Source organism: Lepus europaeus, chromosome 5 (assembly GCF_033115175.1).
Source record: "Lepus europaeus isolate LE1 chromosome 5, mLepTim1.pri, whole genome shotgun sequence".
Taxonomy (NCBI): Eukaryota; Metazoa; Chordata; class Mammalia; order Lagomorpha; family Leporidae; genus Lepus; species Lepus europaeus.
In genome coordinates this window covers 120,217,923-120,243,999 of record NC_084831.1, presented here as the reverse complement: position 1 = coordinate 120,243,999, position 26,077 = coordinate 120,217,923, and the positions used below count along the sequence as shown (strand labels likewise).

At 48.8% G+C, this 26,077-nt stretch overlaps 1 protein-coding gene across 3 annotated transcripts in view; it reads left to right on the top strand.

The window, feature by feature from the left end:
• ADAR (adenosine deaminase RNA specific) overlaps window positions 1-26,077 on the top strand; it is a 45,278-nt gene that overhangs the window by 7,632 nt on the left and 11,569 nt on the right. The window contains exons 1-6 of one of the 3 annotated variants that reach the window (XM_062192371.1): window positions 9,961-10,107; window positions 16,597-18,041; window positions 20,673-20,856; window positions 21,662-21,810; window positions 22,294-22,438; window positions 22,541-22,731. In XM_062192371.1, the coding sequence (XP_062048355.1) occupies window positions 10,093-10,107; window positions 16,597-18,041; window positions 20,673-20,856; window positions 21,662-21,810; window positions 22,294-22,438; window positions 22,541-22,731 (2,129 nt within the window). In that variant the 5' untranslated portion in view covers window positions 9,961-10,092. Of the gene's footprint in view, window positions 1-9,960; window positions 10,108-16,596; window positions 18,042-20,672; window positions 20,857-21,661; window positions 21,811-22,293; window positions 22,439-22,540; window positions 22,732-26,077 lie in introns of those variants that run through there. The other 2 variants (XM_062192372.1, XM_062192373.1) reach the window with 2 other exon arrangements.

Below are 26,077 nucleotides of genomic sequence, written 5' to 3'. Positions count from 1 at the left end.
GTATAGGAGAGTGCCTGATGCTCCTCCTGAACTCATTTATCCCCTTGCCTCTTCCTTCCTTCCTTTCTTTTTTTTTTTATTCAGTGAGCAAAGCAAAATTTTATTTGTCAGAAACCTCCTGAGGGGCCGGCGCTATGCCTCACTTGGTTAATCCTCCACCTGCGGCGCCAGCATCCCATATGGGCACCAGGTTCTAGTCCCAGTTGCTCCTCTTCCAGTCCAGCTCTCTGCTGTGGCCCAGGAAGGCAGTGGAGGATGGCCCAAGTGCTTGGGGCCCTGCACCCGCATGGGAGACCAGGAGAAGCACCTGGCTCCTGGCTTCGGATCGGCGCAGCACCGGCTGTAGCAGTCATTTGGGCAGTGAACCTACGGAAGGAAGACCTTTCTCTCTGTCTCTCTCTCTCACTGTCTATAACTCTGTCAATGGAAAAAAAAAAAACTAAAAAAAAAAAAAAGAAAAGAAAAGAAAGAAACCTCCTGCTGCAGCAGTCAGGAGAGGGCTCCCAGAGAGGCAGACGCCTCCTCCTCCTTTCATTTGATACTTAATGTCTATTTATTTGAAAGATTGGTGAGGACCTTCTCTAGCCAAAGCACTGCTGGGTGGTGGAAGTGCAGGACTACTGCTCAGGCAAGATAGACATGATTAATCAAGCGATCATGCAAATGTGTAACTACAGCTGTAATAAGGTTATACCCTTTGCCCTCTGGCACAGGCACAGGATGGAGGAGAAAACTGTGGTTTGGCTTTTTCAAGGCTGTAAGAGAGCCTTGTGGCTGTTGGAGGTGCTTTTGTGAAGTCTGATAAGGAAGGGGCCCAAGTACTTGGGCCATCTTCTGCAGCTTTCCCAGGTGTGTTAACAGGCAGCTGAATCAGAAGTAGAGCAGTCAGGATTTGAACCAGTGCCCATATGGGATACTGGCACCACAGGTGCAGCTTCACCCACTGTGCCACAGTGCCAACCGAGTAATCTATTTTTAATTTGTGAATTTAATGAGTGAGAACATAAGTAGTGATGTGTTTTCTTTCACGTATTTAATTATTGGGGTGACTGAACATTTTCCTAAATGTTTAGCAGCCTTTACACTTCCTTTTTTGTGACTTGCCTGTTTAATCAACTACAGTTTTACTGGAGGCTTCTGTAACTTGAGGACAATAATAGTGTGCCTCTCTCATAGTGTGGTTGTGAGGATTAAAAGGTAAACCTCGGGCTGGCCTATCTGGGTGCCGTCTCATCCAGGTGTGCAGGCATTATACACACATATATTAACTCTGCCCTGTCTGTGTGTTATGATTGTGATTCTTGTGTGTGTTCGTTTGTATAATTGTGTGGTTTTTTTTTTTTTTCTATTTTATTTTCTATGTTTGAAAAGCAGAGAGAGAGTGAGAGTGAGAGCTTCTGTCTGCTGGTTCAACTCCTCAAATGGCTGCAACAGCCTAGGCCGGGCCAAGCCCAAGCCAGGAGTCAGGAATTCCATTCTGGTCTCCCATGTGGGTGGCAGGAACCCAAGCTCTTGGGCCATCATCTGCCACATCCCAGGATGCATATGTAAATGTTTTTACTGTCAACACTCTCAAACACTGGCAATTTTTTCTAAGTACAGAAATGTACTTGCAGTGAATTTATTACTGATCTCCTTTGTGATCTTTTCCTGTGCTGTGAGAGACCAAGTTATACACTCTGAGTTTGTGTTTGAGTGTTTACATTTGGCCCTCTAATACGTTTGCAGTTTATTTTGAGGTATTAATATAAGGCAATACTGTAGTTTTTGGTGTTTTTTTTTTGTTTTTTTGTTTTTTTTTTGTTTTTTTGTTTTTAATTGTTGGCCAGGCTCCATCTGTTGAATTAATCCTTCCCTTCACTGTTGCTTTGGGCTCCTTATCACGCACTGGATTTCTACACACACACACTAGGGTTTGGAGAAAACTTCTTGCCTGTTAGCAGATAGCTCCACTCTTGTTTTATACCAGCACTTCATTGATTTAATTAGCATGGTTGTCTTTTTTAAGAAATTGTGTCCAGTCTTGCCCGTTTATTTTTCCGTTGAGCGTGGGGTTTATCATTTTGTCAAGTGTCTACTTCTTACGCCTTGACCTCCTAGAATTTGCAGTAAACTGTTGCTTCATTTGGCATTCATTGGCATTCATAAACTTCTCAGCCATCTCGTTTGGGGGTGGCATATCCTTCTAAAGATACATATTCCTCAGTAGTCTTATACTTTTCCACAAGTAAGCTCTACACATATCTTAAGGTTATTCCTAAATGTTTCTCAATCCTAGATATTCCTCTTTCTTAATGCCTTATTTGTTATGAAGAATATAGTATTTTTCCCTATATTTAAGGAAGCTATTTTATATTTCTCTTATGTTCAGCCATATTCCTTGACTGGTGTTGGTTCTTTTTTGTTTGTTTTAAAAGAAAAACATTTATTATTTATTTGAAAGAGTTATGAGAGATTTTCCATCCACTGACCCACTCTCCAAACGCCCACACAGCTGAGGCCAGGCCAGGCCAAAGTCAGGAGCCTAGAATTCCATCTGGGTCTCCCACATGGGTGGCAGAAACTAGACCACTTGGGCCACCTTCTGTAGCCTCTTGGATATGTTAGAAGTAAGCCAGACTGGAAGCAGAAGGCTGGGACTCAAACCTGCCCTCCCACAGAAGATGTAGGCATCCCAAGCTGCAACTTAACCCACTGTGCCATAATACTGGTTCAACTAGAGAGACAGTGTTTGCAAATAATCTGTTTTTCTTTAAAAAAAAAAAAATAGTTTACCTCATTTCTGTTTTGTGTTAAATATGTGTTAGAATTTCCATATGTGGCAACATTTAATATATGTTAAATACCATATTTCTTTGATTTTAAGACCACTGCACATATAAACATGCTTGATTTCATGACAGATTTGGGGGCACTATATTTAATGCACATTTGTTGTAGTTCATATCAGAAATTTTAGGATGTGAAAAATGCATCTTAGAATTAAAGAAGTAAAATAACAATGATAATGGTGGCCCTCATTTAATTTCTCATTTTACTGGTAATGGCCACTGTTCCATTGTAAATATGGTTTTTAAAAATATTTACTTATTGATTTGAAAGGCAGAGAGGGAGAGAGATCTTGCTGGTTCATTCCTCAAATGGCCGCAGTGGCCAGGGCTGGGCCAAGCTGAAGCCAGGAGCCAGGAGCTTCTTCCAGGTCTCTCATTTGGGTGCAAGGGTCCAAGTACTCGCACCATATTCCTCTGCTTTTCCAGGCACATTAGCAGGAAGCTGGATGAGAAGTGGAGCAGCCAGGACTCAAACTAGTGCCCATATGGGATGCCAGTGTTTCAGGCAGCAGCTTAACACAGTATACCACAATGCTGGCCCATGTAAATATGATCTTGACTGTTGAGCTATGATAAACAGTTTTCTCTGTGGACTTCCTAAACCTAGAGACTGTTTCAGGTGAGCGAGCAGCACCTACTTAGAAGAGGTTTAACAGTGGTTTAATCAGCTTGGGAGTGACAGGTGATCAGGGGGTCAGTTTCTTGTGTACAGGACTCCACCTTTGCCTGTAATTCCTGCTTTCCTTGCTTTGTTAAAGGAAAACAGAGACTCTGGCATGAAAGCTTGAGTGCTGAATACAAGTTTTACTGCCCAACAGAAGATCAGTCCAGTGCGATCTTTTAGGATCCAGGAGTTAATTCTCAGAAAGTGAGAAGGGTTTTTATGTTATTTATTTTTAAAAGATTTAACCTGCTGCACCACAACACTGGCCCCAAGAAGGGTTTTTAAAATTCACACACAGACTCTGCCCCATATTAGGGAATCCGGCTCTCCAGATGCATCCTGGCCACTGTTATCTGGGTTTAGTATTGCCTAAGGAACAGACTGGATGGGATGTTTGCAGGGCTTTCTGGTAAGTGGTCTCTTGGTGTGTAGGTGAGTCAGTGCTCTGGTAGCTGTTTTTGGTGGAAGACAAATGTTCAGGCTAGGCTGCCAGGTTGGGCTTCATTACTTCATTGCTAGCTTTTTTGGTGAGCTCTGCATGGGAATGCAGCCCTCTTGTGGGGTCCCCATTGCCAACTAAAACTCTAAAGAAATGGAGAGGCAGTGGGTCGGGTCAAGAGGTTAAACCAGAGTTGAGGTACACTGGTAGCAAGAACACTCTTTAGAGTGGTGACTCTTAATTTCCATTTGGGGGTCACAGCGCTATGTGGGAATCTGATAGCTGTGAGCTATCTCTGAAGGAAAAGGCTTGTGTTCAATTTTTCATAGTAAGTTAAACATCCCAAATCTGAAATCCAAAATCCAAAACTTTTTGCATGCTGGCACAGTGCCACAAGGGGAAAATTCCACGCCATAAACTTTGTTTCATGTACAAAATTATTGAAAATTGTTGGATAAAATTACCTTCAGTTTATGTGTATAAGATGTATATGAAACATAAATGGAGGCTAGCACCGCAGCTCACTTGGCTAATCCTCCACCTGCGGCGCAGGCACACCGGGTTCTAGTCCCAGTCGGGGCGCCGGATTCTGTCCCGGTTGCCCCTCTTCCAGTCCAGCTCTCTGCTGTGGCCCGGGAGTGCAGTGGAGGATGGCCCAGGTCCTTTGGCCCTGCACCTGCATGGGAGACCAGGATTAAGCACCTGGCTCCTGGCTTTGGATCGACGCAGTGCGCCGGCTGCAATACACCAGCCATAGCAGCCACTTGGGGGGTGAACCAATGGAAAAGGAAGACCTTTCTCTCTGTCTCTCTCTCTGTCACTGTCTAACTCTGCCTGTCAAAAAAAAAAAAAAAAAAAGAAAGAAAGAAAAAGAAACATAAATGGAGTCTCATGTTTAGACTTGAGTCATGGGACCAAATATCTCGTTAGATTTATGTGAATATTTCGATATCTGAAAAAAATTAGAAATCCAAAATACTTTCGGTCCCAAGTATTTTGAACAAGAAATACTCAACTTGGTCTGCAGCCATACCACCCTGAACACACCCAGTCTCCTGTGATCTCCGAAGCTAAGCAGGGTTGGGCCTGGTTAGGACTTGAATGGGAGAAATACTCAACTTGTTGATGTTTTTGAACCCCTGTTATATTCTGTGTGAAGTAACACACTTATGAACAAAACACAGATACAACCTTAAGCCTTATGGAAGTTGTGGTAAGATAGTTGCTTACCAGAAAGTATAAAGTGCAAGTGTAAACCTGCTCCAGAGTGGAGGATCCGGATGCTCATGGGGAGGGGGCTCTGGTTGGAGCCCTTCCTGAGGAAGCATTGACCGCTGGGATCTGAAGGGTGAATAAAAATTGAAGTGGAAAAGGAGGGGAGACAGCATGTGGCAGGGGAGAGAAAGCAAGACCCAGGAAGGCTGATGGGGGCAGGCAGGAGGAGGGAGAGGGACCAGCAGGGCCAGGCTATACAATGCCTCTGAGCCATCACATGCAGATTTTTGCTTTTATCCTAAGAGCATTGGGAAGCCATCAAAGTGCTTTTTTGTTAATGATGTAAATATTTGGTATGCATCAAAGATTCTTGCAGCAAACATGTAAGTTATTGAAGTATAGCAATGAAATGGACCCAATCCCCTCCCGTACCAGATGTGCCAATGAATGCCCTCCTGTGTGAACCATTAGCCTCCTATGCCAGAACCATACCTAGATGCCAGCCTTCTCTGGCTCCTGGCTCCCTGTCTTCCCTCCCTCCTTTGCATACCAGTGTGTCATTTTGTTGAATTTCATGTCAAGATCAGATTTCTGTTTCCACAGACCACTCAGGCTGTGTTGAGAAGGATGGGTAGGCAGGAGGCCACAGACACTGGGAAGCCAGTTAAGAACTTGTAATCACACAAAACACAATTTTACCAGCAGCTCGTTCTGTTTTTTGTCTTGGAAATTTATTTCTTTCACATAAGATTTTTATCATTTAAAAATATAAATTAATGAAACTTTCATGGAAAAAAATGAGACAAAACAAGTTCCGCTGTGCAGTTCTGCTGCACAGTGCTGAGAAGGCGGTACTGTGTGACCTTACTAAGAAATGGGCACTATGACGGCACATGCCTGTTGTCTGTCAGAACTAGTCTGTGCTGACCTTTCTCTGATCTCTCCAAACACAGCGATCCCTGGCGGCCACGCCAGGCCCACAACAGTACTGTTTGCACAGCACCACGGGTTTGCACTGCCCGGCAAGGATGCTGTGTTAGTTTCTTATGACCAGCCGCTGTCACAGATTACCACAAACCGGGTGCCTTGAAAAAACAGAAATCTGAAATCACTAACACTGGGCTGGAATAGGGGTGTGGGCAGGCCTGTGCTCACTCTCTCCAGAGGCACTAGGGCCTGGCACAACCCAGATCATCATGACCAGTTAGGGAGTGAACCAGCAGATGAAGATCTCTGTCTCTCGCTTTGTCTCTCAGTCACTATGCATATTAGGTTAAGCCTCTGCCTGTGATGCCAACATCACATATGGGTGCCCATTCAAATCCTGGCTGCTCCACTTCTGATCCAACTCTGCTAATGGCCTGGGAAAGCAGCGGAGGATGGCCCAAGTGCCTGGGCCCCTGCACCCATGTGGGAGACATGGAAGAAACTCCTGGTTCCTGGCTCTTGGCTTCTGGCTTCAGCAAGGCCCAGCCCTGGCTGTTGCAACCATTTGGGGAGTGAACAGGGGATGGAAGACCTTTCTCTTTCTCTCTGTGGCTCTGCCTCTCAAATAAATAAAATGAATCTCTTAAAAAAAAAAAAAATCTAAAAAAAAATTTAGCAAGGACGGGACACCGAAAACAGTTCAGTAGCTCTGATGCTAAGGTGTCCCTCCCCACAACTGGGAAAGTCAGCTTCCTGAGGGCACATGTGAAGCTGCAGCATGGCAGTGCTGCGTGGAAGGCAGACTTCTGAGAATAGAGTGAAGGCCCTGGATAACTCATTTATAAGCACTTCATTTTAGAAGGTAACTCAATCACTCCTCGGCCTTTTGGCTATGATCAAGTGTAGAAGGTAACTCAATCATCTAGGCGGTTGATAAAGTGGCTCTAGGTGGCATGTACCCACAAAGCATTGCCGTGGGGTCTTTTCACAGTACAGCAGGTGGCACCCCCAGGTCCCTGGGGAAGTGAGCCATTCTTCACGGGAAGGGCACCTGTGTCTGTGTGGTGCCTTTTTGCACTGGGAAACCCTGGCAGGGCAGACCCCAGTGAGTTAACACTGGAGGATGGAAGGTGATTTTTGTTGTGCTTGCTTGTCTGTAGTATTTGAAAGTTTTCGCACTGAACCTATTGCGTTAAGAGCTTCATCTGACTGGTTGAGTCCCTACCTTAGGCCACTACTGAGACTTGCTTCAGCACCTCCCAACCCTGGGGGAGTTACAACAGGTCCTGAGAGTGAGGAAAGAAAACCCTGATGAGTGAGACTGTTCGGTTACTTGAGTTGCTAAGATTAAGTGACAAGAGCAGTTGTTCTTTCAAGGCATAAACTGACCCTTGGTTTAAGAAAGAAATTTCCTCTTTCTCTTTCACTGTCCCATCCTATGCTACTTGAAAATGGGTGGGGGAGCAGTGGTGCAACTTCCCCTACACAGCTGTTGTTACTAAAGCTTTTCTGGATCATTCTTGAAGAAGGGTTAAAGGCTTTCAGATTGTCTAGCCCAAAGGCAAGAAAACAGAGGTAATTACGACTTAATTCATAAACGGGGAAGAGAACATGGGGAAATGGGCTGGAGATGCTGCAGGAAGAGTTCTTAGTTTTTTAATCTTTTTTTTTTTTTTTTTTACTTTTTCGACAGGCAGAGTGGACAGTAAGAGAGAGAGAGAGACAGAAAGGTCTTCCTTTTGCCGTTGGTTCACCCTCCAATGGCCGCCGCGGCCGGCGCACCGTGCTGATCCGATGGCAGGAGCCAGGTGCTTAATCCTGGTCTCCCATGGGGTGCAGGGCCCAAGTACTTGGGCCATCCTCCACTGCACTCCCTGGCCACAGCAGAGAGCTGGCCTGGAAGAGGGGCAACCGGGACAGAATCTGGCGCCCCGACCGGGACTAGAACCTGGTGTGCTGGCGCCGCAAGGTGGAGGATTAGCCTAGTGAGCCGCGGTGCCGGCCAAGTTTTTTAATCTTTTAAATTGTGAAATATATATAGCGCGCACACACACATACACACACACACGGAGAGACGGGGATTAAACACGACTGGATAACTTAATCAATGTTGAAAAGCCAACCCAGGTCAAGAACTGGACCATCACGAGCACACAGATAATTCCTTCCCTGAGAGCACGCCCTCCTCCGTCCAGTTACGACATCTGTCTTACAGAGGGCGTCCTGCAGTCACTCTTGCCTGGTTTGGGACCTACAGAATGTGGATTGCTGATCTCACTCAGCACTGTGTTTATATAATTTTCCACATTGTTGCATGTGGTTCTGATTCCTTTTATCTTTGTTGCTGTGTTGTATTCCATCACAGGCATACGCCACCATTTAGTGATACGGTCTACTTTGATGGGCATCTGGTATTGTTTCCAGTTTGGAGACTTACAAATAAGGCAACTCTGAACTTCTTAGAGTAGGATTGCTGAATTGTAGAGTACATGTATTCTCACCTTTTCTAGATAATGGTACGCTGGTTTCTACCAGTGAGTGGGAGCTACTCTGATCCCTTGGTAAGCACTGCCTCTTGGTGACTGGATGGGCAGTAACTCGCTGTGTCTTTACTGTGCTGTTCCCTGATGTAATGAGACGTTTAACTCTCCCATTGTTTAACCTACTGAGCACTCTGTTACTCATTCAGCTCACTGACCTCTGAAGGTCCAAAGTTGGAGGACACTCCCCCAAGAAGACTGGTTGCTCTGAAGGCAGATATGTGAGCAAGTGATCCATGATATTGTGAGGATCGTGAGGTGTCCATCTTCCCACTCAACTGACAGCTGAAAATGGGGCGCATTGCTGTGTCCTATTCTCAGTGCTTAACATGGACCAGGCATGCACTGGGCGCTTAGTGAGGGAGAGCGTGCTCTATCCGAGGCAGATGTCCCAAGACTGCTTCACCAGGGGAAGTGCGTTGTGGGCCAGTAGATTGCACACAGGCGCTGAAGCTAGAAAGAGCACAGCCCCTGACTGATGCGACTTAGGGGGATGGAAGGAGAACAGAGGAGCTATGCCCTGGCCACACTGTCTGGGAAGTCACGTAAGCAGTGGGCATTAACACTGTTGAGATTAAACACAGAGGAAGAAATTTCTCACAGGTGAGGGCAGCTGTTGAATACTGGAAGTGATAAATTTGACCACAAAATAAATGGAAGTTTTTCCTCTCTATAAGGAGTTCTTTTTGAAGGTAATGGTGTAACTTGAGCAGGTGTAGAAGGAATTTTCCGCATCTAGATTTAGATTTAGATTTAGTAGCAGCTCCTGGCCTTATGCAAGCCTCAGTTTCTGTACCTGCAAAGTGAGAACAACAGTTGCCTTTTACGGGCGCTGTGAAGACCCTTGCCTGGAGGTTTTATGATGCAGATCCTAAATTGCTGAGGGCTGTTACTGTCTTGCTACTTTTTACTGGTGTGTCTGCCTGCTTTGGCCTGTAATTCGGTAGGAGCTTCCTAGTCCGCAGTGGGAACTTTCGTTGGAAGACGACACCCACCTACCCCCACTCTCCCCACCCCCCGCTTAAAGACCCATGGTCACATTCTTGCCCGCCCAGGGGGAGACCAGGCAGGCCTCCTGCGCTTCCCCCAGCGCGGGCCTTTGTCTCTTGCTGGGTCCCGCGTATTCCTGCGGGGGCTGTGCGCCGGGAATTGGGGGCCCCCAACGCGCGGGGGCTCCCTCAGGGGCCGTGGATTAGACTCCTGGCTGGGGCCGAGAGCAACCGCTCCCGCCGGATGGCCCAGGCCCCTCCCTCCAGGCCACACTTTGCGAAAGGGAAGGCTTTCCGAGGAAACGAAAGCGAAATTGAACCGGAGCCATCTTGTGGCCCAGCGCGCGAGCCGGCCCGGGTCGCCCTTCCGCCTCCCCGAGGGCTCCTGAGGGTAGGGGCGCGACCGCGGCCGCTGGCGCAGTTGGGCCCTCCGAGTAGGGGGTGCAGCCGGCGGCCCGGCGGGGTCGGGCAATGCCTCCGGGGCGCCATGGACCCGCGGCAGGTAAGCCGGGCCGCGCGCGGAGCAGCGACCACCAGGGGCTCACTGTGGCGCTGACGGGCTCATACTTAACCTCAGCGTGCATTCGTGTTGCTGTGTGTGACACACGCATCTTAGGAGCGGGTGGGTGTCCTCTCGCCTCGCGGGATTGCCGTTCTGGGTTGGAATCCTGCCGCTAATTAAGAAGCATGAACGGGACGTGGAAGAGGGCTGGGGGGCAAGTCTGCTCTCTTTTTGCTGAGGCCCTTTGCTGCTTCCACCCCCATACACACTTGCTCTACAGGACCCCTGCAGCAGCATCTGTTACTTTTAATGGTTTGTTGTTAATATTATCTGCTTGAAAGGCAGAGAGACAGACAGAAGGATCTTCTTTGTGCTGGTTCACTCCCAAATGCCTGCAACAGTCAGGGCAGAGTCAGGAGCTAGGCACACTCTGGTCTCCCACTTGGCTGGCAGAGACCCAACTGCTTGGGCCATCATCCGCCGCCAAGGGTGCGTGGGAAGCAGAACGGCCGTGAGTGGAGCTGGCGCTGGCTTATAGGAGGCAGGCATCCGGCCTGCTCCTTCCTTCAGCAGCTGCCCTTCCTGCTCCTGAGGGGGTAGGGTATTGAACGTAGCCCTTCTTACTGCTGATGAGAGCAAATTGGTAACAGCTTTATTCACTGTAGCTAAAAACCTGGAAAAACTCAATGTCCTTCAGCAGGTTAAATTGGGATCTACTCAGCGGGAAAAGAAGAATGAACTGTTGATGTAGGCAAAAACTTGGGTGGCTCCAAATGCCTTAGGTGAGCAAAGGAATCCGGATTCAGAAAGCCACATACTGTACATGTCTGTTTGTTCCATTCTTGAACCAAAAAACTGAAACTTCTAGGGACAGAAAACAGATCCATGGTGCTGGGGGCTGGGTATGGGAGAAATTGATTATAAAGTGGCTTAAGAAAATTTTTAAAAGAAGATTTATTTATTTATTTGAATGGCAAAGGACCAGAGAGAGACAAATCTTCCATCAACTGGTTCACTCCCCAGATGGCTGCAGTAGCTGATGGGTGGTAGGGGCTCAAGTACTCCAGCCATCATCCACCGCTGCTTCCCAGGCATATCACCAGGGAGCTGGATTGGAAGCAGAGGAGCCAGGACTCAAACCTGCACTCTGACATGGGATGCACTGACCCCAAGAAATCTTTTTGGGGAAATAGAAATGTCATCTTTATTGATTGTGGTGATAGTTGTCAAAGCATAGAATTCTTTTATTTTTTTTCTTTGAAGATTTAATTATTTGAAAGTCAGAGATACACAGAGAGAAGGAGAGGCAGAGAGAGAGAGAGGTCATCCATCTTCTGGTTCACTCCCTAATTGGCCTCAACGGCTAGAGCTGCACTGATCCAAAGCCAGGAGCCAGAAGTGTCTTCTGGGTCTCCCATGTGGGTGCAGGGGCCCAAGGACTTGGGTCATCTCTGCTGCCTCCCCAGGCTGCAGCAGAGAGCTGGATTGGAAGTGGAGCAGCCAGGACTTGAACCTGCGCCCACATGGGATGCCAGCACTGCAGGTGGCGGCATTACCCACTACGTCACAGCGCCAGCCCCCAAAAACATAGAATTCTACACTAAAGAAGGTAACTTTTACTTAATGTGAATTATATCCCAGTTTTTAATAGCTGTATCCAAGGGAACTTTGAAGTTTGTGGGAAAATGGTATTAAAAAGTTTGAGTGTAAAAAATATTAAACACATGCATAGTTTTTCATAATATGTATTTTTCATGAACTTTTTGAACGCCCTCATGCATGGCTTTCAAAAATTTTTTACACCCAAAGGAACTTTTTATTTTCCATGAACTTTCTGAAATACCTATGTATGTACATGGACATGCACACACACATACACACACACGCATACACATATATTGTTTAAGCCCTTCTTGAAAAGAATTGAGGGGGCCGGTGCTGTGTGTCGTGTGTTAAGCCTCTGCCTGTAATGCCAGCATACCATATGAGCGCTGATTTGAGTCCCGGCTGCTCCACTTCCAGTTCAGCTCCCTGCTAATGGCCTGGGAAAGCAGTGGAGGATGACCTGAGTACTTGGACCCCTGCCACCCACATGGGAGACCTGGATGGAGTTCCAGGGTCCCGGCTTCAACCTGGACCAGCCCTGGTTGTTGGCAGCTATCTGGGGAATGACTCAGCGGATGGAAGGTCTCTTTCTCTTTTTCTCTTCCTCTCTCTGTAACTGCCTTTCAAATAAAAAATAAGTTAAAAAAAAAAAAGATTAAGGACATCTGACTTGAAAGAAAAGCATTTCTTCACATGCACTGACATAGCACTCTGTGGAGCCTGCGTTGTAAAGGCAGGGATGCTTATCCCTTGATCCTAAACACCTGGGACCAGACAGAGTGAGATTTGGGGGGCAAAGGCTGCTAATGACTGCTGCGTTAGTTTGTGCAGTAATAGATAGGAAGTGGGAGAGGAGGACAGTGAGGGGCTTGGGGTGATTGCTGTGGTTCCCCTTTCTTGTACCCACTGTCAGTGGCAGTCTGCATGGCTGCTCTCAAGGGACAGTTTGGGATGTAGGGGCCTCAAGGGGTTAAAAAAAATCTCCCTCTAATCCTGCTTCCCTAAAACAGCCATTAACACCTTCATGTACCATCTTGTCTCTTTTCTCTGTGTCCAGTCTTGCATGCACACACGTGTACACACATACTCATAGGTTGTCCCCATTTTGTTTCCAAAAAAGATAACACACGTTACCTTGCAGCTTGCTTTTTTACAATTTAATATAGCATTCCTACTTTTTCTCCAAGTAAATACAAATGGATGTAATTTTTTTTAAAAACTTTGTATTGTTCCATAATGTGAATGTATCCTAATTTCTTCAACTCTTCTATAAAAGAACATTCAGACGTTTTCCAGATCTTGGCCAAAAGTCGTAAAATCTTCTAGCATATAACTAGAAACTTTGCTTTCAAGCAAAGTTGTTTTTCCCGAGGTTGCTCAAAGAGCTGATCAGAAAGCCCCTGAAGTCTCTGTATAACTCAGCTCTGAGAGGGGGCACTCTCTCTGTTCATTCACGGTGATGAGGGAGGAGGTGCGGCAAAAGGAACAGAACAGCGATGTGTTTGCTTATGTGTGGTGTCTTTTTCGTGCAGTCATTAATTCAGCAAATGTTGGTTCATGATCAACTTTGTGCCAGGTGCTAAATGGAAAGATAACGGAAATGAAGCCCTTGCCTCTTGGGAGCTCACTGGGCAGTCAGCTTCAGCCCCCCATCAATACCCTATTGGGATATTGGGAGTGGAGAGTTGAATGTAATTTCTAGGGCACTTATTGTATATCTTTCAGATATACTGTAATCTGTGTGTGCCGTTGTGTTTTTCTAAATCCAATAGCTGTGATTAAAAAAGTAAAGTTAATGTTGTAACAAGTGCCCAGTGGAAGTTCAAGGAGAGGAAACTCCTCGGGCTGGGGGAGGTGGGAGTCAGAAGTCTCGTGAAGAAAGTGGCATTTAAGGAGATCTGTAAGGAAGGGATCAGAGTTGTAACAGGCAGGGCACTAGAGGGAGACGCTGATGGGTTGGATTGTCATGTAGAGGGATGGAAAGGGAAGAGGCTTTGGCAGTAGCACAGGTGAGAGGTAATGGTGGGGCTGAAACTGGAAAAAGACATATTTAAGAGACAATACAGAAATGGTGGACGAGACAGGACAAGGCAACTGCCTTGTTCAATGCAGGAGATGAGGGAGGGAGGAGGGCAGGCAGGCAGCAAAGATGGCTTAGGTTCCCAGCCTTCAGAACCTGGAAGAATGGTTCCTTTAACACTAACAAGAACACCAGGAGGAGGTGTTGGATTTAAGGGGGATGATTACAGTAGTCCCCCCCCCCCCTCCAATCCACAGTTTCACTTGCTGTGGTTTCGGTTATCTTTGGTCAGTTGTGGTCTGAAGATATTAAATGGAAAGTTCCAGAAATAATTCATACATTTAAAGTAGCATATGATTCCAAGTAGCAGGAAGAAATCTACAAGCATCTTATGGTGTCCTGCCTGGGATGTGAATCAGCTTTTTGTCTCGTGTAGCCACACTGTGTGTGCCTGCCTTCTAGTCATTAAGTAACCTTGTTTATCAGATCCTCCATGGAGGAATTACAAAGCTGTGTTTCAGTAACCCCTTCTTGTAACTTAATAGTGGCCTCAAAGCTCAAAAATATTGATGCTGGCAGTTTTACCATAGTAAAATTACAGCTGTTCTATTAGTAGTAGTTGTTGTTAACCTCTTTGCCTCATTTATCATAGGGGTGTGTGTATAGAATAAAAAAGTTTTATTAGCATGTGGCATGGATCCCCTGCAGTTAAGGGGAGACTACTGCGCCATCTGAGATAATGGTGGGCTACCTAGTGGATAGATGCTCTGTGTAGTTGGAAATGTCTCAAGCTTTGGCCCAGTAGCTGGAGATGGTGGATGTGAGTGCTGTGCTTAAGAGTACTAGTTTAGGGCCAGCGCCGTGGCTCAACAAGCTAATTCTCCACCTTGCGGCGCCAGCACACCAGGTTCTAGTCCCGGTCCGGGCACCGGATTCTGTCCCGGTTGCCCCTCTTCCAGGCCAGCTCTCTGCTATGGCCCAGGAGTGCAGTGGAGGATGGCCCAAGTGCTTGAGCCCTGTACCCCATGGGAGACCAGGATTAGTACCTGGCTCCTGCCTTCGGATCAGCGCGGTGCGCCGGCTGCAGCACGCCGGCCACAGCGGCCATTGGAGGGTGAACCAACGGTAAAGGAAGACCTTTCTCTCTGTCTCTCTCTCTCTCTCTCACTGTCCACTCTGCCTGTCAAAAAAAAAAAAAAAAAAGTACTAGTTTAGGTTGAGGAGAGTGGATTACACGGGAGAAGGAGTCCTTAGACAAAACCTTGGGGCCAATTATATAGAAGAGGTTGAAAGAAAGGGAGAGACAGGAAGAAGAGAGGTGAGACGAGACCCTTGGTGCTGAGTCATTGAACCCTGGAAGGAGACTTTATAAAGGCAGTGCCAAATCGTCAGTGAGCAAATGGGTGTTTGCTGGAGTGAATTAGCACCAGACAGGGAAAGCCCAGCTGGGGTTCAAGGCAAAGTCAGTGGCATTGTCCAGCACCTTTGGAAGCTCTGGAGAAGAAAAGGGACGTCTTGGGAGAGATGGGGACTGACCGTGAGACCCAGAATGGGGAAGATTCGGGAGTGGCTGACCGGCAGCTGTGGTAGGGTCACTGGAGAAATTGTAGACATACTGGCAAGTCACCATCGGAAAAGAGCAGGGGTCGGCCAAATGGAGCCCCGGGCTGGCTTTACAAATATGACAACGTGTGGCCCTTTCCAGAAAGACTTCGCCCAGCACAGGGGGAGTTTCAGTGTTTGATGGTGGCCTAGGATGGAGTAACTGTGACATAGGAGTAGCTGAGCCGGCTGATCTTGTGGCTGACAGGTGGGGATGGGGGCAGTCACTGGATAGAAGATGAGGAACCCATGGGAGAGTGAGGAGAGAGAATGCTAAATCCCCAGAAGGGACCCTCTGCCTCTGGGGCCTTCAGGAGAGTCAGAGGAGGGGGACGTAAAGCTGAAATGCAGTTGCTACGTATCACCCCTTCCCCTGGCTGCATGCCCCAGGAATGGAAGCACTCCCACCTCCAGTCCCACCAGTACCACCTCCTCCTCCTGCTTTCACCCTGCGGGGATCAGCAGTGGGGAGGAGATGAGGGCGGATGCTCTGTGTTCAGTGAGCGTGAGAACATGGGGTTGCCCTGGAGGCAGCTGTTGGGAGGTAGCCAAGGAGGGCAGAGGGACAGGGCTGAAGGGGTGAGGAATAGGTGAGCCTGGGTGGCTTAGGTGAGAGCATCAGGCCAGTTCCTGAGCCTGGGCACCACACTGAGGAGCGAGGAGGCGTGCCCTATGTATAAGGAAGTCCTCCAGCTCCTCTCAGATCTAGCGGCAGTCCTCCCGGGTTTGGGGAGGGCAGTTGGGTCTCTGTGGCCCGCCCCCATGTGAACTTCTTTCCCGATGCAGCCAAGAGGGCTTGTGCCAGCTGAGCCTCATTCAGGAAGGACTTGTGGCCTAGTCTGTTCCTTAGTCCCCTCACTCCTTTGGCATTTCCTGGTTGCTGTTCAGATTTTGTTTGTCTTCAAAACAAAATAAGATTTGTTTTTCTGATTTAAAGGATTTTTTTTATGGGTGAAAAATTTCCCTCTTGACCCTCTAAAACCATATGGAAGGGAAGAGAATAAGTTAGGTTACTGGAGAGGCCATGCTGAAGTGTCAGAACTCGTGCTGCTGCTGCTGGAAGTGCTATGGGCTTTGCCTGCTGCTCCCCTCCCCCCACCCTCCCCACCCCTAACTTCCAGATGGTGGGCCCTTGGGCTCAGTCACCCGCTCAGGCTATTAGGGGTCAGGAACAGCTCCCTAGGCAGAGAAGGGACATGGGCTCCACAAGCTCTCACCCAGCAGCCTTGATTCACTTTCTCTTTTGCCATGTTGCTCTGCAGGGGTATCCCCTCCACAGATATCACCCGCATCAGGCTCAAGGCTATGAATACAGCAAGCTCGCTTACCAGCAGCGGGACCCAGGATCTGCCATTCATTGTTTCCGGCGCCAGCAAATAGAGTTTCTCAAGGGATTGCTCCCGGAAGTGCCCTTGACTGGAAAGCAGACACCGTCACTGCTGCCATTCCCCCCAGGGCTCCGGCCAAGGTTTCCAGGACTACCTGCCAGAGATAGGCAACCAGAGATCTGGGGTGTCCCCAGGGACGTGCCTGTCAGAAGGAGGGGGCTCCAGAGAGGGGTCCAGCACTCTTCGCCGCGTGGCAGGGTTCTGCCCTGCAAAGGTGTTGACAGGCTTGCCTCACATTTCCAGGATCTCAGTATCAACCAGGATCAGGAGCAGAGGATCTTAGGGCTCTTGGAGGAGCTCAGGGAAGGGGAGGCTGTCTCAGCAAAATATCTGGCTGGGAAGCTCCGAGTCCCAAAGAAGGGAGTCAACCAAGCTCTGTACTCCCTGGCAAAGAGGGGTAAGCTGCGGCAGGAGGCAGGAAACCCCCCTCTGTGGAGCCTCGCGGTTTCAGTTCCGGCCGAAAACCAGCACAGCACAGCAGGCTTGGAACCAGCGCAAGAGGATCCAGATCACTGTAGCCAGGGGACCGCAGAGTCAGACCACAGTTTGGAAGCTGAAGATAGAAACTTCACATCTGGCTTAGAAGACTCTCCTGAGCCTCTGGACATGGCCGAGATCAAGGAGAAAATCTGCAACTACTTGTTCAAAGTGTCTAACTCCTCCGCCCTAAATGTGGCCAAAAATATTGGCTTCAGCAAGGCCCGAGATGTAAATGCGGTGCTGATTGATTTGGAAAGGCAGGGGGATGTCTACAGGCAGGGGGCAACCCCTCCCATATGGTATCTGACAGACAAGAAGCGAGAGAGGATGCAGATCAAGAGAAACACAAACAGCGTCCCCGAAACCGCTCCAGCGGCCGTCCCTGCCACCAAAAGAAACACAGAGCTCCCCGCTTGCAACTTACCCAGGTCCGATGCCGCGAATAACATGGTCACAGAAAAAGTGGAGAATGGGCAAGAGCCTGCCATAAAGTTAGAAAGTAGGCAGGAGGCCAGGCCAGAACCAGCGAGGCCAAAACCGCCCGTTTATCACAATGGCCCCTCCAAAGCAGGGTATGTTGACTTTGAAAATGGCCAGTGGGCCACAGATGACATCCCAGATAATTTGAATAGTATCCACGCAGCGCCAGGTGAGTTTCGAGCCATCATGGAGATGCCCTCCTTCTACAGTCATGGCTTGCCACGGTGTTCACCCTACAAGAAGCTGACAGAGTGCCAGCTGAAGAACCCCATCAGTGGGCTGTTAGAGTACGCTCAGTTTGCCAGCCAGACCTGTGAGTTCAACCTGATAGAACAGAGCGGACCACCCCACGAGCCTCGGTAAGCAACCACCCAGCAATGGTGCCTAGGGCTGGGATCAGGTACACTCGCACCGCTCAGTCACGAGCCGCGTCGTGAGCAGTGTTGGTTGGCCACCATCGTTTCTCCGGCCTTTGCTTCCTGTCTCTTGGCTAAATTGCCCTTGATTGGCCTTTGCTCTGTGTGTCGAATAGGAAATCATGGCTGAGCAGGGGGCGGAGTGACTGTTGGCTGAAGTGAAGCTGCTTTAGAAATGCTGCGCTTTCGTGCCTTGGTGCTGCGCTTGCCGCCTTTTTTTTTTTTTTTTTTTGACAGGCAGAGTGGATAGTGAGAGAGAGAGAGAGAAAGGTCTTCCTTTTTGCCGTTGGTTCACCCTCCAATGGCTGCTGCGGCCGGCGCATCGCGCTGATCCGAAGCCAGGAGCCAGGTGCTTCTCCTGGTCTCCCACGCGGGTGCAGAGCCCAAGCACTTGGGCCATCTTCCACTGTCTTCCCGGGCCATAGCAGAGAGCTGGCCTGGAAGAGGGGCAACCGGGATAGAATCTGGCGCCCCAACCGGGACTAGAACCCGGTGTGCCGGCACCGCAAGGCAGAGGATTAGCCTGTTGAGCCACAGCGCCAGCCTGCTCTTGCCTAAGGCTGGAGGTGATGACTGAGCTCCCTTCTTGCCTCTTTGTGTACCTGCCTCCTCTCCTGAAGCCGAATGCCTGAGAGTGCAGGAGCTGGCGGGTTGGGACAGGCTGCACATGCTCAGTGAGGGTGGGTTGTGCTGCCAAGCAGCCTCAGGTTGGCCCTCCCCCACCCCAGCTCCTGGACAAAAGGAGGTGCCTGCCTGCCTGCCTGCCTGCCTGCCTGCCTGCCTGTCGGAGATGGTTCTGATTTTACACAGCTCCTCTGCACACTGGGCTGGGCTTGCACTTGCTGCTCCTGAGCTGGGAAGTCAGAGTCTCACTCAGGCAGCTGGCCCGGCCCTGCACTATAGGGTCCTGCAGGCCAGATGGGCCCACTAAGGAGCCTCAGAAGGGCCTAGCAGAGAGCTGAAATCGTTGCAGCTGGCAAGGGCTGGTGGGGCTGGGAGAGAATGCCACTATTATCCAGCCCTGTGTTTGCTTCACAGTGGGATACATTCAGAGAAATGTGTCATTAGGCTGTTTTGTCATGGTGCAAACATCATGGAATGTAATTACACAAGCTAAGATGGCCAAAGTGCCACTATGCAACATAATCTTAGGGGATCACTGTCGCATATGTGGTCTGTTGCTGTGTGGCACATGACTGTATTTATCTAGGCTGGTTTCTGGGGGGTGTGGATTCCAGCCTGTGGCCTTTACTCCTTGTCTTGACCATCTTAATGATACCACATTGGCACTGCAGGGAGCTGTTAAGAAAAAGGGTATGTCCGTCCAGAAATTGGTGTGGCCAGAATTAGTGTGCTGTGTGGGGAGGAGAGTGTATGCCTGTTATTCTTTTTCTTCTTCTGCCATCCCGCCCCCCAAAGTTGGGATAAAAGTGGTAGGTTTTGGGGTCAGTCATTCTTTGGACTCTAGTTATAAGAAACATTGGTGTTGTGTCCAAGTGTTTCAGAAGACCCAGGAAATAAGTTGACCTACTTTCTAAAGGAAATTCCAGATTGAACAAAAAGCTGAACACATATGAATTTTTTTTTTATTTGACAGGTAGAGTAATAGAGAGAGAGAGACAGAGAGAAAGGTCTTCCTTCCATTGGTTCATTCCCCAAATGGCCACCACAGCCGGCGCTACACTGATCCGAAGCCAGGAGCTAGGAGCTTCTTCCTGGTCTCCCATGCGGGTGCAGGGCCCAAGCACTTGGGCCATCCTCCACTGCCTTCCCAGGCCACAGTAGAGAGCTGGACTGGAAGAGGTGGCGCCCATATGGGATGCTGGCACCGCAGGTGGAGGATTAACCAAGTGAGCCACGACGCCGGCCCCACATTTGAATTTTTTAAAAATTTTTTTGGAAAGATTGACTTATTTATTTGAAAGGCAGATTCACACACACAGAGAGATCTTCCATCTGCTGGTTCACTCCCCTAATGACTGCAGCAGCCAGGGCTGGGCCAGGCTGGAGCCAGGAGCCTCCCCTGGGTCTCCCACGTGGGTGCAGGGCCTCTTCTGCTGCTTTCCCAGGCCATTAGCAGGGGGCTCTCAAACCAGCATCCATGTGGGAGGCTCAGCCCCTTTACCTGCTGTGCCACAGTGCCAGGCTCTAAGAGTGAAGCTTGTGTTAGAGTAGGTTGCAGACAAAAATGTGTCTCTGGGAACATGTGGCTGGACTACAAGCAGCCTCTCTTACCCTAGGAGCTTCCCTTGAGGAGGCCAGGCTAGCAGTGTTTAACTCGTCTGTTGTTCCCATTTTCTCTCAGTACATTGTTAGCAGGTGGTGGGTTCCCCAAGCTAGTTTCCTATCCCCTGAGGCTGTAGCTGTGGAAAGAAAGTCACTGGTTGCTTTGTTTCCAGGAAGAAGGGACAGGCTGAGCCTTCAGAGGGACAGGAACTCCTTGGCCTCTCCTCTATCTCTCTACCAGTTCAAAAGCCCCTTAGTGGAGCAGAAAAGTCCAGGGCGGAGCCTCCTTGGAACAGGTGGAGGGATGGCCTAGACTAGTGTTCACACATCTACTCACTTCCCGCTCAGGTTTAAATTCCAGGTTGTCATCAGTGGCCGAGAGTTCCCCCCAGCTGAGGCTGGCAGCAAGAAAGTGGCCAAGCAGGATGCAGCCATGAAAGCCATGACTATTCTGCTCCAAGAAGCCAAAGCCAAAGACAGTGGAAAATCAGAGGACTCGTCCTGCTCTTCTGCGGAGAAAGACTCGGAGAAGGTAGGCGTCCCGCCCTCTGCGGGGAGGGCAGTGCTCTCTTGATGTGTGCGAAGCGTCAGGACTTTAACTGACACCCTCATTGCAGCCCCGGCCGAATCAGCACAGCCTCTCAGACTCAGCTCCCCGCACTTCCTCTGCCCAGCTCCCCTCACCACCCCACCATTCTCCTCTTATACCCAGTTCTTTTTTACGCTTCCCCCGCCCCTATATAACTGGATTTACAGAACTTCAGAGTTAAAACAGATCTGAGGGGCCAGCGCCCTGGCTCACTTAGTTAATCCTCCGCCTGCGGTGCCAGCATCCCATATGGGCACCTGTTCTAGTCCTGGCTGCTCCTCTTCCATTCCAGCTCTCTGCTGTGGCCCAGGAAAGCAGTAGAGGATGGTCCAAGTGCTTGGGCCCCTGCACCTGCATGGGAGACCAGGAAAGGAAGAAGCTCCTGGCTCCTGGCTTCAGATCAGCGCAGTTCTGGCCGTAGCAGTCATTTGGGGGATGAACCAAAGGAAGAAAGATCTTTCTCTCTGCCTCTCACTGTCTATAACTCTACCTGTCAGATATTAAAGAAAGAGACCTGAAAGATGGCAGGGTCCAGCTCTCTCTTGGGAGATAAATGAGCCCCAAAATGTTAAATTACCTGTCCTTTCCTGCATTGCCTAGAAAGTCCCCAGCAGCCCCTCTTACTTCAGGAAGCCGGGGAGACCCTGACACTGATAGAGCTCCTCCTGTCCCCGTCCCTTCTCTTGTGATGGACTCACTAACCAGTGTTTTCTTGTTTTTTGTCTCTCCTGCCTCTCATTCTCTCCAGGCTGCAGAGCCTCAGCCCAGTGCTCCTTCAGCAGTACCCCTGTTTTCTGGGAAGAGTCCTGTCACTACGTTGCTTGAGTGTGTGCACAAACTGGGGAGCTCCTGTGAATTCCGTCTCCTGTCTAAAGAAGGCCCTGCCCATGACCCCAAGTATGTCCTGTTTCTTTGCCAAGGTTTTCTCTAAAAGCACAGGTTCATTTTCCTCTTTGCCTCCTCACTGAGCAATTTCCCCTGTCTCAGTGTGGGTGAAGGGGGCCTCAAGCACCTGATCACTGCTTGTGGACCAAGCACCAGGGAGGTCCAAGGCTTGGAAGTCACCGTTAGGGGACAGAAAGGTGCAGGACGAGGGCAGATCTGAGGAGCCGCCTGCTGGAGGTCTGTAGACTTACGTGTTCAGGGGAAAAGGGCTTGGAGGAGGTAAAAGTGGGTTGACCTGGAAGTGTTGACGAAAGGGGTTAGCCGGGCCAGGAAAAACCAAGGGCTAGAGGTGGGTGAAGGGCGCTGGCTCAAGGCAGAAATGACCATGAGTCATGACAGCTCAGAGGTGATGTGTGCAAGAAATTGCAGTAGCAAAGGAGGGCTGGGCAAGTCTCCTTGGTTGAAATCCTTTAATCCTCTCTCATCGTCTGTCAGGTTCCAGTACTGTGTTGCAGTGGGTTCCCAGACTTTCCCCACTGCAAGTGCCCCCAGCAAGAAAGTGGCAAAGCAGATGGCGGCGGAGGAAGCCATGAAAGCCCTGCAGGAGGAGGCAGCCAACCCCACCGCCTCTGATGACCAGGTGGGGCCGCGTTTAGCAGCTGAGTGGTTTAGGATGCTGGGGCGTCCCTGAGGGATTCCTGAAGTGCTTATGCTTCTCTTTGTTTGGCTAATTCTCCTGTAGTCCGGCAGTTCAAACACAGAGTCCCTTGAGGCCTTGGAGTCTGGCCTACCCAGCAAAGTGCGGAAGGTCGGGGAGCTCGTCAGGTACCTGAACACCAACCCCGTGGGCGGCCTGCTGGAATATGCCCGCTCCCATGGCTTTGCTGCAGAGTTCAAGTTGGTTGACCAGTCCGGACCTCCTCATGAGCCCAAGTGAGTATCCCAGCCCTGGCCACAGCTGTATGTCACCCTGTGCGATGGATGTATCACAGCTTCCACTCTATTCTGTGACTCCTTTACTTACCAGTGAATCTTAGAGATTATTATAGTTTCAGCACTGTATATAGATCTAGCAGACTCTTGCATTGATTAGATGCTCACAGCTTTAAAATTATTCGTTAGCCGCGGAGTTGTGATACAGCAGGTTAAATCACCTCTTAGAACGCCTGCATCCCATACTGGAGTGCCAACTACTCTGTGTCTGATCCAGCTTTGTGCTAATGCTTCCTGGGAGGCAGCAGTTGGTGGCTCAACTACTTGGGTACCCGCCACCCATATGGGAGACCCAGATAGAATTCCCAGCTACTGGCTTTGGCTTGGTCCAGCCTTGGCTGTTGTGAATGTTTGGAGAGTGGACCAGTTGATAAGAATCAATCTCTCCTCTTCTGCACACCTTTAAAGTAGATGAGAGTAAACAAACATTTTTGAAAAAATATTCATTGAGGTCAGTGTTGTGGCTTAGCAGGTAAAGAAAGCCACCACATGCTTCCTTGGCATCCCATTTGTGTGCCAGTTCATGTTCCAGCTGCTCCATTTCTGCTCCAGCTCCCTGTTAATGGCTGAGGGGGATCAGCAGAAGATGGCTCAGGTGTTTGGGCCACTGTCACCCACGTAGGAGACCATGATGAAGCTCCTGGCTCAGCCCTGGCTATTGTGGCTCCCTGGGAAGAGAACCAGTAGATGGAAGATCTCTCCCTATTTCTTTTTCTCCCTCTCTCTGTAACTCTGACTTTCAAACAAATAACTTTAAAAAAAAAATTGTTGAGATATAAAGGCCTTTTCTAAAAATCATACTTAATGTATCACAACCCAGTTTAAGAAACAGAATGACACCATTACCTCTTTTGTTTTTTGTTTTTTAAGATTTTCTTTATTTGAGAAGTAGAGTTATAGACAGTGAGAGGGAGAAACAGAAAGAAAGGTCTTCTTTCCACTGATTCACTCCCCAAGTGGCCGCAACTGCTGGAACTGTGCCGATCCAAAGCCAGAAGCTTCTTCTGGGTCTCCATGTGGGTGCAGGGACCCAAGGACTTGGGCTATCTTACTGCTTTCCCAGGCCATAGCAGAGAGCTTGATTGGAAGAGGTGTAGCCGGGACTAGAACCAGCACCCATATGGGATGCCAGTGCCACAGTGCTGTCCCCACCATTACCTTTGAAACACCTACTTACTATAATTTATTTAATTAATTTCCTGTGAGATTTAAGCTTGGGTTTATGATTTAATGTTAACCAGCCCCCCTGCCCCATTGATGAACACTTGGATTATTTCCAGACCTTTGCCATCATAAGCAATGCCACAATAAGTAACATGTTTGTGAGCTTTTAAAATTTTAGTAAAGATTGCCAGATTTTCCTCCAGTGACATTTCTCTAGTTTATGCTTCCATCAACATCCTTGACTACACCCTAACCTATCAGATATTATTCTAAAAATTTTAATGTTTACTTATTTATATTTATCCAAAAGGCAGAGCAACATGGAGAGGGAGGCCTCTTGTCTGCTTGGTTTATCCTCCAGTTGCCCACACAACAGCCGGTGCTGGGCTAGGGTGAAATCAGAATCCTGGAACTTCATCCAGGTATCCCACGTGGATGACAAGAACCCGAGTACTTGACCCATCATCCCCTGCCTCCCAGGGTATGCATTAGCAGAAGGCTGGATCAGAAGCAGAAGTGGGACATGATCTCAGGCACTCCAGCATGGCATGTGGGTGTCCCAAGCAGCAGCTTAGCCTTCAATGCCCACCCCATTACTAAATTTGTGTTTGCCATTCTAAAATGTGAAAAATGGTATCTTGGGACCACCTGCATCACTGGCATCCCATATGGGCACTGGTTCGAGTCCCCGCTGCTCCACTTCCCATCCATCTCCCTGCCAGTGCGTTTGGGAAAGCAGCGGAAGATGGCCCAAGTGCTTGGGTTCTTGTCATCCACGTGAGAGACCTGGTTGGCGCTCCTGGCTCCAGCTCCAGTCCTGGCCATTGTAGCCATTTGGGGAGTGAATCAGAGGATGGAAGACCTCTCTCTATCTCTCTTTCTCTCTGTAACTCTGCCTTTCAAATAAATAAATCTTTTAAAAAAAGAAAAATGGTATCTTAATGGAGTGCAAAAATTAGTCAATATTAGGATATTTATTATTAGTGCATCAGGGGAAAAAAGTCATCCCCATATCCCCGTAGATTCCAAAAAAAGACATTTAGTAAAATTCAGTGTTCATTCAGATTGGAAAACCAATCTGTCAATAAAGTAGACATTATTGAATATCTTCCTAGCCTGAAAAGAACACATGCCTGAAGTCAGAAGCCAGCAGCTTACTTAATGATGAGTCCAGAATTGTTCTCATTAAAGTTGTAGATGCCCTTGTCCTCAATGAATATTATTCTGAGATGATTTGCCAATGCGGTCAGGAAAAGCAAATAAGTATAAAAAAAGAACAGGCATCTGGCCTGACTGTTAAGATGCTGGTTAAGAAACCCAAGTACCTGGGGTTGATTTCCAGCTCCCAATTTTTAGTTCATATGTATTGTCTGTTTTTCTCTTAAAAAATTTTTTTTAGTGATTTATTTATTTATTTGAAAGGCAAAGTTAGAGAGTGAGATCTTCCATTCACTGCTTTACTCCCCAAATGACCACAATAGCTGGAACTGGGCTGATCTGAAGCCAGGAGCTTCTTCCAGGTTTCCCATGTGGATGCAGGGTGTAAGCACCTGGGCCATCTGCTGCTTTCCCAGGCGCATTAGCAGGGAGCTGGATCGGAAATGGAGCAGCTGGGACTTGAACTGCTGCTCATAGGAATGCAGGCCTCACAGGCAGCAATTTAACCTGCTGCGCCATATTGCCAGCTTCTCTTAGATTTTCTGTTAAGGAATTCTATAGAAATGAATCATCAATTTAAAAATAGATAATTTAAAATTTCTATAGAAATTATTATTTGTGGCCGGCGCCGCGGCTCACTAGGCTAATCCTCCGCCTTGCGGCGCCGGCACACCAGGTTCTAGTCCCGGTCGGGGCACCGATCCTGTCCCGGTTGCCCCTCTTCCAGGCCAGCTCTCTGCTGTGGCCAGGGAGTGCAGTGGAGGATGGCCCAAGTCCTTGGGCCCTGCACCCCATGGGAGACCAGGGTAAGCACCTGGCTCCTGCCATCGGATCAACGCGGTGCGCCGGCCGCAGCGCGCCTACCGCGGCGGCCATTGGAGGGTGAACCAACGGCAAAAGGAAGACCTTTCTCTCTGTCTCTCTCTCACTGTCCACTCTGCCTGTCAAAAATTTAAAAAAAAAA